The 15725-nt window shown below is 44.8% G+C and overlaps 1 protein-coding gene across 2 annotated transcripts in view; it reads right to left on the reverse strand.

Annotated features, from left to right (window-relative positions):
• Positions 1-15725, reverse strand: part of mov10l1 (Mov10 like RNA helicase 1) — a 108966-nt gene that overhangs the window by 7822 nt on the left and 85419 nt on the right. For both annotated transcript variants that reach the window (XM_072471440.1, XM_072471441.1), the window contains exons 23-26: positions 4475-4624; positions 3970-4077; positions 2397-2537; positions 2039-2130 (exon numbers count right to left, since the gene is read on the reverse strand). In XM_072471440.1, coding sequence (XP_072327541.1) covers positions 2039-2130; positions 2397-2537; positions 3970-4077; positions 4475-4624 — 491 coding nt within the window. The remainder of the gene's footprint in view (positions 1-2038; positions 2131-2396; positions 2538-3969; positions 4078-4474; positions 4625-15725) is intronic.

Genomic DNA, 15725 nt, shown 5'->3' on the forward strand with positions numbered 1-15725 from the left:
CTTACATCCCTGTCCTTTTTCCTACCTATGTCGTTGGTACCTATGTGCTCCCCCTCCTCCTTAAGGATCCCAAAAACACGATCCGAGACATCACGCACCCTGGCACCTGGGAGGCAACACACCAACCGCGAGTCTCTCTCGTTCCCACAGAATCTCCTATCTATCCCCCTAACTATGGAGTCTCCAATGACTAATCCTCTACTCCTCTCCCCCCTTCCCTTCTGAGCAACAGGGACAGACTCTGTGCCAGAGACTTGTACCCCATGGCTTACCCCTGGTAAGCCCCCCCCCCCCCAAAAAAAAAAACAGTATCCAAAGCGGTATACTTGTTACTAAGGGGAACGACCACTGGGGATCCCTGTACTGACTGCTTCCTCCCAGACCCTCTCACCGTCACCCATCTATCTTTATTCTTCGGAGTAACTACATCCCTGAAGCTTCTATCTATGACCACCTCTGCCTCCCGAATGATCCAAAGTTCATCCAGCTCCAGTTCCCTAAAGTGGTGTCTGAGGAGCTGGAGATGGGTGCACTTCCCACAGATGAAATCAGCAGGGACACTGAAGGCGTCCCTCACCTCAAACATTCTGCAGGAGGAACATTGCACTGCCTTCCCTACCATCCCCTCTAGATAAAAAAAAGAAAAAGAAAGAAAGAGCTTACCTCTTCACTCCTCTTCTCAGCAAGTACTCACTCAGCAACCTGTGCGCCCCGCAGGAGGGAAAATAAAAGAAAAACTACTTACCAGTCACCAGCCAATCCCTTACCTGCAGGCTGTGACGTCACGGTTCAACCTCTTTCTACTTCTACCTGCCCTCGAGCCTTCCTCTTGATCTTTACAGCGGTTGTTTTTTTTTGGGTTAGAGGAGGGGGTAGGGAGGGAAACACTGAAGAAGTGTTTCGGGTTTAAGTGTCACAGTTCTATTACATCATAGAACATACAGTGCAGAAGGAGACCATTCTGCCCATCGAGTCTGCACCAACCCACTTAAGCCCTCACTTCCACCGTAACCCAATAACCCTTCCTAACCTTTTTGGTAAGGGCAATTTATCATGGCCAATTCACCTAACTTGCACGTCTTTGGACTGTGGGAGCACCCGGAGGAAACCCACGAAGACACGGGGAGAACGTGCAGACTCCGCACAGACTGACCCAACGGGGAATCGAACCTGGGACCCTGGCACTGTGAAGCCACAGTGCTATCCACTTGTGCTACCATGCTGCCCCCATCAGTCACCATTCCATACTGTTTGCCCTTCCACACCAAACTAAAGGCTAGCTGTTTGTTTGTAACCTGAAGACATGGTCCAAAACACTTAAGAGCACATACTCAGCAGTAGAACCCAACTACAAATAGATTCCAGTCAATTGAAGCCCCGAGTAGACCATTGGAATCCTGAAATAAATAATTCAGACGTTTGGGCAGGTTCTGAAACTTCCTCCAAAACAGCCTAGAGTCTTTTGTTTGCAATATTGTGCAATTTATTCTACAACATGGACCACTAGAGCGCATGAGGGGGCGCCACTGATATGGACAAAATACAAAGGGTTCAGCAGTTGTCTGCTGACAACGGTATTTGGCAGCACCGAATGGAAGAGTACATCATCTGTACAATTTGTCCTTCCTTGGGTTTTAAGTGTCACGTTTATATATGTCTCAGTTTTCCCCATACTATCAGCAGCAGCTGACCGAACTAGAACCAGAGAACACCATCTCAGACTAACGAGATGATCCTTTAAAACAGAGATAAGGAGGAATTTTTTCCTCCTCATGAGGAGGGTTTGGTGACTGACAACCAAAGTAAGATGTTTTTCTTCCACCAGCCTCTTGGGCTATTGGAACAGGCTCTATTTTTCCTCATTATGTATATATACACCTGTCCCCTACCGGATTATCCCCTTCAGCTATTTACCTTTAAGGTCATCTTTTATTCTCTTCACAGTGATGCTGCCTGTGTTAGCTTAACTATTAACTTGGGTTAACCCACCTCAATAAAGAGGAGCTGGGACTGTGGAGTAATTTGAAAACAAACTTACCCCTGCTGAACTAAGAATTCATGTGGGAGATTGCAACCTACATATGCGTCATTTACCACACAGTATTCCAGAAATGCGCCCCAACATGGATCCTGCAGGGAATAGACATATTTAAAAAGTCTCATTACAATCAATGTCACAATACTTTCAACGTGATACCACATAGTCTAAAAATTATTTATTCCTTCCTTAATAAAATTTTTAATAACTTGTCACAACCAATTTTCATACACTATTTTGGTGTTTTTTTAAAGAAACGGGAAGTTTTGAAGTTTTTAAAAAATCAAATAAACCAAGATATTAAAGCACAATCAAGGTACAACGACAGAAATTCAATCTGACAAAGAAGTTCACCCACCTTGAGGAGAACATGTGGATTACCAACCACAATCAACAGTGCTTTTGCTCTTGTGATGGCCACATTAAATCTTTTGGGGTTGGAAAGGAACCCTAAAACATAACGCGTATCCTCACACAGATTTTCTTCACTGGACCGTACCTAAAAAGGAAAAAAAAAACAGTTTCAATGTTATGTCTTCTTAAGTTGCTCGTAAGTTTTCATACAAAAAGGTAAACAAAAATATGCACCAAACAACATATAACCAAAAAGCAACAGCTTAAAACCGTGTGTTTTTATTCGCTCTACACTTAATATTCAACCTGAAAATCTGCTCAGAAATATTTTAAAGAGCTTTAAATGTTATAGAACAAGTGCGAAAAATAGCGAGTTGGAGCAGGATTACTACTTGTGGTGGTTTGATTCGCCTCTAATTCGGATTTTACATAGGTGCTGGTGAAGATCCATCAGGGCTCGAAGAATTAACTCTGCTGTCTCTCCTTACAGATGCTGCCAGATCTGCTGAGTTTTTCCCGCATACTCTGTTCTTCTTTCAGATTCCAGCATCTGCAGCATTTTGCACATGGTTATTGGGCTACATTGGTAGTTCTGGCTTTAAAACACTAATTTAAAAATGTCTGTTCTGTTGTTGGGAGTTGAAACGTCTTCAATTTGCCATGCATTCCCACACAACTGTTTTATCTAAATCCTATCCACAATACCAATATTAATACTTACAATTGAATCATTCTTTAATCATAGTCAATCATTCGTGTACCCGGTTTTTAAAAAGGTTGATTTACAAAAGGTCTCTTTAAATTTGATTAATTCAGAGAACACAGGCGGATAGGAAAGAAGCCCAAAAGATTAAGGGGTGAAATCACATTGTAACCACAACAGTGACTTATGATCAAGAAAGGGAAACTACACATACCAACCTCAAATAAAATGAGTAAATGCTGGAAATGGGAGCAGGTTAGTCACTATCCCACTACTGTCTGAACATTGGCTCCTCTTTCTCCTTATTCAGGCACCATCTGATCTGTTCATATTTAGCTTTTTAATTTTGGCAAGTTTATTGTTTAATTTAGTCTCCCGATTATAGTGTGAATAATCCTGTGTATTTTGTATCATTATGAATGCTGTGTGAATTTCATAATTATGCAATTTTTAATGCTAGCTCTGAAAATACATCCTGTGTGTTACATCCTGTGTGTTACCCAATTGAAATTATCATCCATCGCGAGGGCCCCGACGGCAACTCTTTTCTATTGTAACTGCTATTATTGAGTGGTCAAATATTAGATAGGCCGAATATACAGTTAAATTCTGCTTGATATCAGAAGTTATATGGATAAAATATTCCCTTTTAATAAAGTTAAACAAGGATTGAAGAGTAGACTGTAATATTCTGGCTAGGAACAGGGTTATCAACCTTGAATAATAACTCATTTTCTCCCCAAATGTTGCCTGCCCTGCAGCATCTTATGTTTTTAGTGGAAAGAACAGTTTCTGTATTAACGCTATCCCCTCTGCTGAGCTATTGTAAGTGACTTAAAGATACCAAATTAACGCAATGAGTAATGGAGCTTACCGTAGACACAATTATGACAAGTTTTTCCTGGCCTTGAAATTCTTCAACAGATCCAACCTTTATGTCAGAGAGGTAACCACTTCGGAGAAGGATTCTGATTTTTTGTACCTGTATGCACAAAAACAAACACATTCACTTGTATATTTGTGCAGATTATGGATCCCGATCTGGGAAAACTGCATATTTTCACTCTGCATATTTAGGCTCCCATCTCACAAATATGGCTGTGTCCTCGTATTTACTCTTGCCAAATTATTTTTATGGACAAACAATATCCAAATTAACCCCCGTTTGTTGCATTTTGAATCCCAACCTTGATATATCTTTAACAGGGAAGCAAGTTGTAAATGGTCAACAAACATTACTGCAAGTTGGAAGTGCGCAGTTTTAATATGTACCAGAGATGTCACCTCCTTCAATTTCGAGTGGACTTAAGAGATCAGCAATTCGTGAAGAGGCCCGACATGCAAGAAGGGTTATAATAAAGATAGCTCGGTGTACCTACTTGTTTTTGGTAGGGTGCAATGACCCCAATCTCAGAAAGCGGTACTGGGTTTGTGTAGTGTTTTGACAGGAGACAGCAATAACGCATGACTTGAACTGCTTCTTTAGGGTTGAACCATGATGGATTGCTACCTTCCCTCATTTCATTTCCCTGAAATTTTAGCAATTTATTTCCATTAACAGTGATTATAAAATTCAAATCGGATTTGACATGAGAATTAAACATTGTACAGCTTTTCCTGTCAATGCTTCTCGCAATCATTGACCGGTCGAGTCACAATTTATAAAAAAATGTTTGAAAGTATAATAATAATAATAATCGCTTGTCACAAGTAGGCTTCAATGAAGTTAAAGCCCCTAAAGTGAAAAGCCCCTAGTCCGGTGCCTGTTCGGGGAGGCCGGTACGGGAATTGAACCCGCACTGCTGGCCTTTTTCTGCATTACAAGCCAGCTGTTTAGTCCACTGTGCTAAACCAGCCCCAGTAAATGCACATGGTGCACCATGTGTCAAAGAGATGCAATTCACCTTTATCCAGAGTTTATTTTTTTTCTTGTGTCGTTCCATTCAAGGTAAATACATTGGATTTCACAACACAAGTGACAATTACAAGGTATATGAATTACTGATTTCCACACACAATTTCATAGAATCAAAAATGGTCCCAGCACAGGTGGAGGCTATTCACAGAAACATAGAAAATAGGGAGTGGGCCATTCAGTCCTTTTGACACTGCTCCATCACTCATTATCATAGAATTTACAGTGCAGAAGGAGGCCATTCGGCCCATCAAGTCTGCACCAGCTCTTTGAAAGAGCACCCTACCCAAGGTCAACACCTCCACCCTATCCCCGTAACCCAGTAACCCCACCCAACACCAAGGGCAATTTTGGACACTAAGGGCAATTTATCATGGCCAACCCACCTAACCTGCACATCTTTAGACTGTGGGAGGAAACCGGAGCACCCGGAGGAAACCCACGCCCACACGGGGAGGATGTGCAGACTCCGCACAGACAGTGACACAAGCCGGAATCGAACTTGGGACCCTGGAGCTGTGAAGCAATTGTGCTATCCACAATGCTACCGTGCTGCCCCAAATGGCTGCCCCGATGGCTGATCATCCAACTCCACAACATCTTTCCCCCACATATCCTTCGATCCCTTTGGCCACAAGAGCTATATCTAACTCGTTCTCAAAAACATACAAAGTTTTGGCCTCAACTGCTTTTTATGGTAGTAAATTCCACAGATTCATCACTTCCTGGGTGAAGAAATTTCTCCTCGTCTCAGTCCTAAATGGTTCACCCTGTATCCTTGGATTGTGACCCCTGATTCTGGACTGACCGCCATCAGGGACATCCTTCCTGCATCTACCCTGTCTAGTCCTGTTAGAATTTTGTAGGTTTCTAGGAGATCAACCGCAACCCCCATTTTTCTAAACTCCAGCGGATATATTCCTAGCCGACTCAATCTCTCCAAATAAGTCAGTCCTGGTAAGTCAGTCCCGCCATCCCAGAAATCAGTCTGGTAAACCTTCGCTTCACACCCTGTATAGCAAGAACATCCTTCCTCAGATAGGAGACAAAACTGTACACAATATTCCAGGTGTGGTCTCACCAAGGATCTGTATAATTGCAGCAAAATACTGCATCACAGCCTGGTATGGCAACTGCTCAGCCCAAGGCCGCAAGAAACTTCAGGGAGTCATGAGTCGTGAAGACCGCCCAGTCCATTACACAAACCCGCCTCCCATCCATTGACTCTATCTACACCTCCCGTTGTCTGGGGAAAGCGGGAAGCATAATCAAAGACTCCTCCCACCCGGCTTACTCACTCTTCCAACTTCTTCCATCGGGCAGGAAATACAAAAGTCTGAGAACACGCACGAACAGACTCAAAAACAGCTTCTTCCCTGCTGTTACCAGACTCCTAAACGACCCTCTTATGGACTGACCTCATTAACACTACACCCTGTATGCTTCACCCGATGTCGGTGTCTATGTATTTACATTGTGTACCTTGTGTTGCCCTATTATGTATTTTTGTTTCATGTGCTAAATGACCTGTTTGAGCTGCTCGCAGAAAATTACTTTTCACTGTACCTCGGTACACGTGACAATAAACAAATCCAATCCAATCCCTGCTCCTGTGCTCAAATCCTCTCACTATGAAGGGCAAAATATAATTTGCCTTCATTACCGCCTGCTGAACCTGCATGCTTACCTTTAGTGACTGGTGTATGAGGACACCCAAGTCTTGTTGCACATTCTTCTCTCTCAATCCAAAGCCATTCAGATAATATATGTCATCATCTATGATTTTTTTAAATTTTAAAAAAATATTTTTATTCTCCTTTTTCACATTTTCTCCCAAATTTACACCCACCAACAATAAACAATAATCAGCAACAAATATGTCAATCCCCATAACAATAACAACGATCCCATCCTCCCACCAACCCTCAAACATTAGCCTGCATGTTTACATAACCAAGTGACAAAAAGGAATTAGGGATTACCCATAGTCACCCTTAATACACACAGCCCCCTTCCCCCCCATCTAATGTTCAATGTTATCCAATTCTTGAAAGTGCATGATGAATAATGCCCATGACTTGTAGAACCCCACCGTCCTTCCCCTCAGTTCAAACTTAACCTTCTCAAGAGTCAAGAATTCCAACAGATCCCCCCGCCACGCCAGGGCACTGGGTGGAGAGGCTGTTCTCCATCCCAACAGGATCCGCCTTCGGGCGATCAACGAGGCGAAGACTATGATATCTGCCTCTGCACCCGTTTCCAACCCTAGCTGGTCCGACACCCCGAATATGGCCTCCCGGGGGCCTGGGGCCAGTTTCACGTGCACCACTTTAGAAATTACCCTAAAAACCTCCTTCCAGTAATCCTCTAGCTTTGGACAGGACCAAAACATATGAACGTGATTAGCACCCCCCCCCACACAACGCTCACACACATCTTCTACTCTTTCAAAGAATCGGCTCATCCTCGCCTTCGTGAGGTGTGCTCTATATACTACCTTCAGCTGCATCAGCACCAACCTCACACATGAGGTGGAGGCATTTACTCTCCGGAGCACCTCACATCAAACTCCCTCCTCTATAACCTCTCCCAACTCTTCCTCCCACTTTGCTTTGATCCTTTCCAGTGGTGCCTTATCGTCTTCCAAAATAGCTCCGTACACCGCTGACACTACCCCCTTCTCCAGTCCCCTTGTCGTCAGCACCTCCTCCAGCAATGTGGAGGCCGGTTCTTCCGGGAAGTTCTGTATCTCCTTTCTGGCAAAATCTCGAACCTGCATGTATTTAAATGTCATCATCTATGATGATGATGTTTCTGTTTTTGCCACCAAAGTGGATAACCTCACATTTATCCACATCTGCATCTGCCATACATTTTGCCCACTCGTTCAACTTGTACAAATCACACTGAAGCATCTCTGCATCCTCCTCAGTTCACCCTCCCACCCAGCTTTGTGTGATCTGCACCGATCCCTGCAGTACCTCACTAGTCACTGCCTCACATCTGTAAAGGGACCTGTTAATTCCTACTCTTTATTTTCTGTCTGCCGACCAGTTTTCTATTAATCTCAATACAGTACCCACAATCCCATGCACTTTAATTTTACACACTAATCTCGTAAGTGGAACTTTCTCAAAAGCCTTCTGATAGTCCAAATAAACCACATCCACTGGCTCCCCTTCATCAACTCTATTAGTTATATCCTCGACAAATTCCAGATGTGTCAGGCGTGATTTCCCTTTCATAAATCCATGCTGACTCTGTCTGATCCTGCCACTGTCTTCCAGGTGCTCTGCCATTAAATCTTTTATAATAGACTCTAGCATTTTGCCCACTACTGACACTAGGCTCATCAGTCGAGAATTCCATTTTCTCACTACCTCAGTTTTTTTAAATAATGGGATTACATTAGCTACCCTCCAATCTGCAAGAACTGTTCCAGAGTCTATAGAATCTTGGAAGATGACCACCAATGCATCTACTATTTCTAGGGCCACTTCCTTAAGAACTCTGAGATGTAGAGTATCAGGCCCGAGGATTTATCGGCCTTCAATCCCATCAATTTCCCCAACACCATTTCTCTACCAAAACTGACTTCTGTTCCTCCCTCTCACTAAACCCGGTGTTCCCAACATTTCTAGTACATTATTTGTGCCCTCCTTTTGTGAACACAGAACCAAAGTATGTATTTAGTTGGTCAGCCATTTCTTTATTCCCCATTATAAATTCCCGTTTCTGACTGCAAGAAATCTATATATGTCTTCACCAATCTTTTTTCGTTTTGCATACCTATAGAAACTTTTACAGGCAGTTTTTAGGTTCCCCGCAAGCTTATTCTCCCACACTATTTTCCCCTTCTTAATCAATCACTTTGTTCTCCTTTCTGAATTCTGAACTGCTCCTAATTCTCAGATCTATATACAACTCCCATTAGTGGGTTTTGCCCCTTGGTATTTCTGAGCTCTACCCATACAGATTCCATATCGTTGGAGCTAACATCCTACCTCACAAATGCCAAAGCTCCCCTTTAACCAGCAATGCCACCCCAATCCCTTTTCCCTTTTAAAAAAAAATATTTTTATTAAGGTATTTAAAAGTTTTTATAATAATAACAATGACATAAACATGGTATAATAAACATTTCCACCCCCATCCCAATCTTCACACACCCCAACCATAAAACAACAATCCAGCCCTCTGCCACCCTCTCCTTCCCCCTCCCACCCCTTGGAATGCTGCATCTGCTGACATTTTAAATTTCCCTGAGAAAGTCGACGAACGGCTGCCACCTCCGAGTGAACCCAACCATTGACCCTCTGAAGGCGAACTTTATCTTCTTGAGACTGAGAAACCCAGCCACGTCACTAACCCAGGTCTCTACACTCGGGGGCTTTGAGTCCCTCCTCATTAACAAGATCCGTCTCCGGGCTACAAGGGAGGCAAAGGCCAAGACATCTGCCTCTTTCGTCCCCATAACTCCCGGCTCTTCCGACACTCCAAAGATCGCTACCTCCAGACTCGGCACCACCCGCGTTTTTAGTATCGTGGACATTGCCCAAGCAAAACCCTGCCAAAACCCTCCAAGCTTCGGGCATGCCCAAAACATGTGGACATGATTTGCTGGGCTTCCCACACATTCGCACATCTATCCTCTACCCCAAAAAACTTGCTCATCGTAGCCAGTGTCATGTGTGCCCGGTGGACTACCTTAAATTGTATCAGGCTAAGCCTGGCACATGATGAGGAGGTATTAACCCTGCTAGGGCATCCACGCATAGACCCGCCTCTATCTCTCCTCCTCGCTCGTCCTCCCACTTGCCCTTGAACTCCTCCACCGGAGTTTCCTCTGCCTCCGAAAGCTCCTGGTAAATATCTCGCCTCCCTTTTCCTGAGCTGGTGCGCTAACATTCTGCTAGCCTGTTCCCCGTACTCATAAATCGCCCCCATGCCTTCCTCAACTGTTCCACCGCTTTCCCTGTAGTCAACAGCCCAAACTCTGCCTGTAACCTCTGCCGCTCCCTCAGTAGCCCAGTGTCCAGGGCCTCCGAGTATCTCCTGTCCTGGAGTATCTCCTCCACAAACCTATCCCTCTCAGCCCGTTCCGCCTTTTCTCTGTGGACCCGTATCGAGATTAATTCCTCTCTGACTACTGCCTTCAAAGCTTCCCAAACCGTCGCTGCAGAGACCTCCCCAGTATCATTTGTTTCCAGATAGTTCTGGATGGACTTGTTAACCCGCCCACAGATCGCTTCGTCCGCTAGCAAACCCACATCCAATCTCCACAGTGGGCGTTGCCCTCTCCCCACACTAACCCGTAGATCCACCCAATGTGGGGCATGATCCGACACTGCGATTGCCGAGTACTCAGTATCCACCACCCACGGTATTAGCACCCTGCTCAGAACAAAATAGTCGTTGCGAGAGTACACCTTGTGGACATGTGAGAAAAAAGAAAACTCCTTCGCCCTTGGCCGTGCAAACCTCCATGGGTCTACTCCCCCATCTGTTCCATAAACCCCTTCAATTCATTTGCCGCAGCTGGACTCCTCCCTGTCCTGGATTTTGACCGGTCCAATTCCGGATCAATGACGGTGTTAAAATCTCCGCCCATAATCAGATTATGTGACTCTAAGTCTGGGACCTTACCTAAAACCCGCCTCATAAATTCCACATCATCCCAATTCGGAGCATATATGTTCACGAGTACCACCCGCACCCCCTCCAGCTTCCCACTCACCATTATGTACCTACCCCTCTTGTCTGACACGATTCTCCCTGCCTCGAATATCACTTGTTTATTGATCAAGATCGCTACCCCCCTGGTCTTTGAATCCAGCCGAGTGGAATACTTGGCCAACCCACCCCTTTCTCAATCTCGTCTGGTCTATAACCAGGTCCGTCTCTTGTTGTTTTGGAGCATAGCCACGTCCGCCTTCAGCCCCTTCAAATGCGCAAACACGCAAGCCCTCTTGACCGGCCCATTCAACCATCTGACATTCCATGTAATGAGCCTGGCTGGGGGCTTCCGACCCCCCCGACTAGCCATCGCCCTTTTTAGGCCAGCCTCTAGCTCGCGCCCTCTGCCTCCTCAAGCCCCCCCCCCCCCCCCCCCCACCCCGGGCATTCACCGTTCCCGACCTCCCGTCTGTCCCCTAGTAGCAGTTCCTCCCGTCATCAAAGCAGCTGCACCCCCCCCCCCCCCAGCAACAGCCCTCGAAACCCAACCCCCCAAGTCAAGCTCCAGCTTAACACCTGCTCGCCCCCCACTGTGCTTCCGTGAGTCAGCTGACCCATGCTGACTTGATAACACCCGCCCATGGCACCAAGCAGTCTGCCTCCCCATTGTTCTCTCCCTTCTCCCCCCACTTGGACAAACATATTTAAAGCATCACATTCCCCAGTAAACAAACACCAAAAGAAAGTGAAGAAACAGCCACTTTAGAAAAAAAAAACACCCAAAAACAGCCCCAGCCTCAAAGGCCCCTAACCAGCTCCCTGCAAGACAAAGTTAACTTTAGCCATCAAAGCAGCCCCTTGTTACACAACACTACTTCTACTTCTACATCCCAGCACAACAAATCGCCAACACAGTACTCTCCAAGCCTTCAGTGTCTTTTAGTTCGCCTCCAGCCTTTCTTCTTTAATACAAGTCCATCCTTCGTCTGGTGTTTCAAAGTAGAAGTCCCGTTCCTCATGTGTGACCCACAGACGGGCTGGGTACAACATCCCAAACTTCACCCCTTCTTAAAGAGGGCCATTTTTGCTTGATTAAACCCAGCTTGTCTCTTGGGCAAATCTGCACCCACGTCCTGATAAATGCGCAGCTCACAATTCTCCCACTTGCTGCTCCATTCCTTCTTGGCCCACCGCAGAACGTGTTCCTTGTCCAGGAATCGGTGAAAGCGTACCACCATCATCCTCGGCTGCTCGTTCGCTCGGGGGCTTCTTTGCAAGGGCTCTGTGTGCTCTATCCACCTCCAGGGACCGAGGGAACGCCTCAGCCCCCATCAACTTCTCCAACATGTCCGTCACATAAGCCCTCGCATCCGATCCCTCACTGCCTTCAGGGAGGCCGACAATTCTACGATTCTGCCTCCTGGACCTGTACTCCAGATCCTCCAGCTTCTCCTGCATTCTTTTCTGGCGGTCGTTCATCATCTCCATCTTGGTCTCCAGCACGGTTATGCCTTCCTCGTGCTCGGACACCTTTTTCTCCACCTCCTGGATCGCTCTTCCCTGAGTCTCTTGATTCTGCACAACTTGATCAATGGAAGCGTTAATCGGGTCCAGCTTGTCCTTCTTCAGCTTGGCTAAGCAATCATCTAAAAACTTCACCAACTGCTCCGTCGACCACTGTGCCGTCTCCCTGCGGCCCATGCTCTCCGCCATGCTTTCCCGCGTTGCCAGCTCTGCTCGCGTCTTCCTTATAGGACTTTGTCTTCTCACACGGCCACTTCTGGTCCAATTCTCCATAAACTGGAGGGGGATTTCTCCTCACTGTCTCACTCTTCACCGATTTATCCCATAAAATCCGGAAAAAAACAGGGAAAAAGGTCCAAACGTCCGTCACAGGCGGAATCTATCAAATGTGCGACCTAATCCTCCATGGCTGCCACCGGAAGTCCCAATCCCTTTTCCTTTTGGTCTGCCCTTTCTAACTACCGAATACCCCTAGATGTTCAATTCCCATCCCTGGTCTCCATAATGCCGACTATATCATACCTGCTTACATCCATTTGGATTGGATTGGATTTGTTTATTGTCACGTGTACCGAGGTACAGTGAAAAGTATTTTTCTGCGAGCAGCTCAACAGACCATTAAGTACATGAGAAGAAAAGGGAATAAAAGAAAATACATAATAGGGCAACACAAGGTATACAATGTATATTTGTGATTATTTCATCTACTTTATTGCAAATGCTCCATAAATTAAGGCACAAAGTCTTAAGGCTTGTCTTTTCAACATTCCTTGTCCCATTGCTATTATTTTTCATTGTGGCCCTGTTTAATTCTGGCCCTTGGTTTCTCTGCCCATCACTTTTCTTATTCCTCTTTCTATCTTTTGTTTTCGTCAGAGTTTCCCCCTCCTCTCACTCCTTGCATAGATTCCCATCTCTCTGCCATTTAAGTTTAAACCCTCCCCAACCACTCAAGCAAATACTCTCCCTACAACATCAGTATTGGCCCTGCCCAGATGTAATCCTTCCAGTTTGTACTGGCCCCGACCTCCCACAAAACCAACCCCAATGTGCCAGGAATCTGAAACCCTTCCAATCTCTTCAGCTACGCATTCATCTTATGTAACCTGCTATTTCTATTCTGACTTAGCACGTGGCACTGGTAATAATCCCGAGATCACTAACTTTGAGGTCCTACTATTGAACTTACTTCCTAACTCCCTATGTTCTGCTTTTAGGACCCCATCCCTATTTTTACCTAAGTCATTTGTACCAGTGTGTACCACGACCACTGGCTGTTCACCCTCCCCCTCCAGAATGTCCTAGTGCCTCTCCGAGACATCCTTGACCCAAGCACCAGGGAGGCAACACACTACCTTGGAGTCTCGTTTGCAGCCAAACGCCGATCTAATTCCCTTACAATTGAGTATAACTATTGAATTCCCACAGGTAACACTCTTCCCTGTACAGCAGAGCTGGGTGTAACTCGGCTCTGTCTAAGAGCAATTCAGCTAGTCCACCTTCACTACCCTTTCCCTGCAGCATTTCATATTCGCTCATTAGTACTTACCCAATTTCCTTTTGAAAACCCCACTTCAATCAGCCTCCACCATGCTTAGGCAGTGCATTCCAGATCCTAACCACTCGCTGCATTAAAAGGCGTTTTCTCATCACCAAAGGCAAAAGAAGCAACTATCTTAAATCAATATCCTCCATTTCTCGAGCCTTCTGCTAATAGGAACAATTTCTCCCCATCTACTCTATCGAGACCCCATGATTTTGAACAGTTCTATCAAATCTCCTCTCCATTTTCTCTAAGAATAACAACTCCAGCTTCTCCAATGTATCCACATAATGGAAGTTCCTCATCTCCGAAACATTCTAATAATCTTTTTAGCACCCCCAAATTGGACAGTGATCCAGGCAGAACCAGTTTTTTGTTAAACTAAAATTCCTCAAAGCTTCTTTGCTTTTGTACTCTATCCCTTTGTTCACAAAGTCCTAAATCCCAAATGCCTTTTATCCACTTTCTCAACCCAACCTGGAACATTCAAAGATTTGTGCACTTATTCCTCGCTCACTTCACTCTTCCTCGCAAAATGCATCAATTTATAACTTGTGTGTGCTGGATGTCGCCCGTCACATGTTCGACTCTATCATTAGTCTATATCCTCTTGGAAGTCTATCACTATCCTCTTCTTAATTCACAATACCTCCAAGCTTTACATCTGCCAATTTTGAAATTGTGCCCTGTACAACCAGGTTAGGGTGATTAATATACATCCAGAACATCAGTGGCTCTAGTACTGACTCCCGAGGAACTCCACTGTATACCATCCTTAGGTCTAATAAACCACTGATCTTTCCCGTCAATCAGCCAACTTTGTATCCATGTTACCACTTTCGCTTTTATACCTTGAGCTTCAATTCTGCTGGCAATCTAACATGTGGCACTTCATCAGATACCCTTCATATGAACAGCAGCCACATTACCCTCACAAACTCTATCCCCATCAATAAAGCTATATCAAGTTGATTGAACAGTATGTGCCTTTAAAGGTCCCCGTGACTGTCAATCCCCCCGCTCCCGGATTATCCTTTCTAAAAACCTTCCCACCACCAAAGTTAATCTGACTGGCCTATAGTTACTGGGTTTGTCCTTGAACCTTTTTTTCAACAAGGGTGCAACAATTGCAACCCTCCAGTCCTCTGACTCCACCCCTTTTTAAAAGGATTATGTCCACTGCCTCTTCAATTTCAAATTTTTTCCTTCAGTATTCTTGGATGTATCCCATCTGGTCCGGGTGACTTAACAACTTAAGTACAGTTAGCCTTTATAATATTTCCCGTTTATCCATTTGTAGCCCATCCAGTATCTCAACATCCTCCTTTTTCACCCTCACTTTGGCAGTATATTCTTTCCTATAAAGACAAAAGTAAAATACTCATTTATTACCTCAGCCACACCCTCTTTGCAAATCCCCTTTTTGGTTCAGGATCAGGCCCATCCTTCCAATTATTAGCCTTTTTGCTATTTCTCTGTTAGAAAAGACTTTGGATTTGTAGAAAGATCAAAATCATTAACTCCCTCACAGAGTCAATAGTTACCGCGACATTACATCCCAGAGGAAGATTTAATACTTAATTGTTATGGCAATTTGATTCTTGCAATTCATGACAAATTCTCCCATTTAACTGGCTGCTTTGCATAAAATACATCCTAATGAAAAGCACTGCCTGAATGATTCTAACCCAAATGCTGATATTTTAATCCTTTTTCAAGGCGGGCTTGATTTTCTGTGCGTTTCCTGGTATGTTCTGAATTAATGGGTCAGATCAGATCTATCCACAGGAAGAAATGAAGAACCACAGGTCAACTGTACTGACACTATTGTGCCTACTGAGTGTAACTCGCTGAGCACAGATGGGGATCAAAACTGGGACATTTAACAATTAGCTTAGCTCAGTAGCATTCTCACCGTTGGGAGTCAGAGAGTCATTGATTCAAGCTCAACTCCAGCAGTTAATCTCGGCTG

This window comes from Scyliorhinus torazame, chromosome 13, assembly GCF_047496885.1.
Source record: "Scyliorhinus torazame isolate Kashiwa2021f chromosome 13, sScyTor2.1, whole genome shotgun sequence".
Lineage (NCBI taxonomy): Eukaryota > Metazoa > Chordata > Chondrichthyes > Carcharhiniformes > Scyliorhinidae > Scyliorhinus > Scyliorhinus torazame.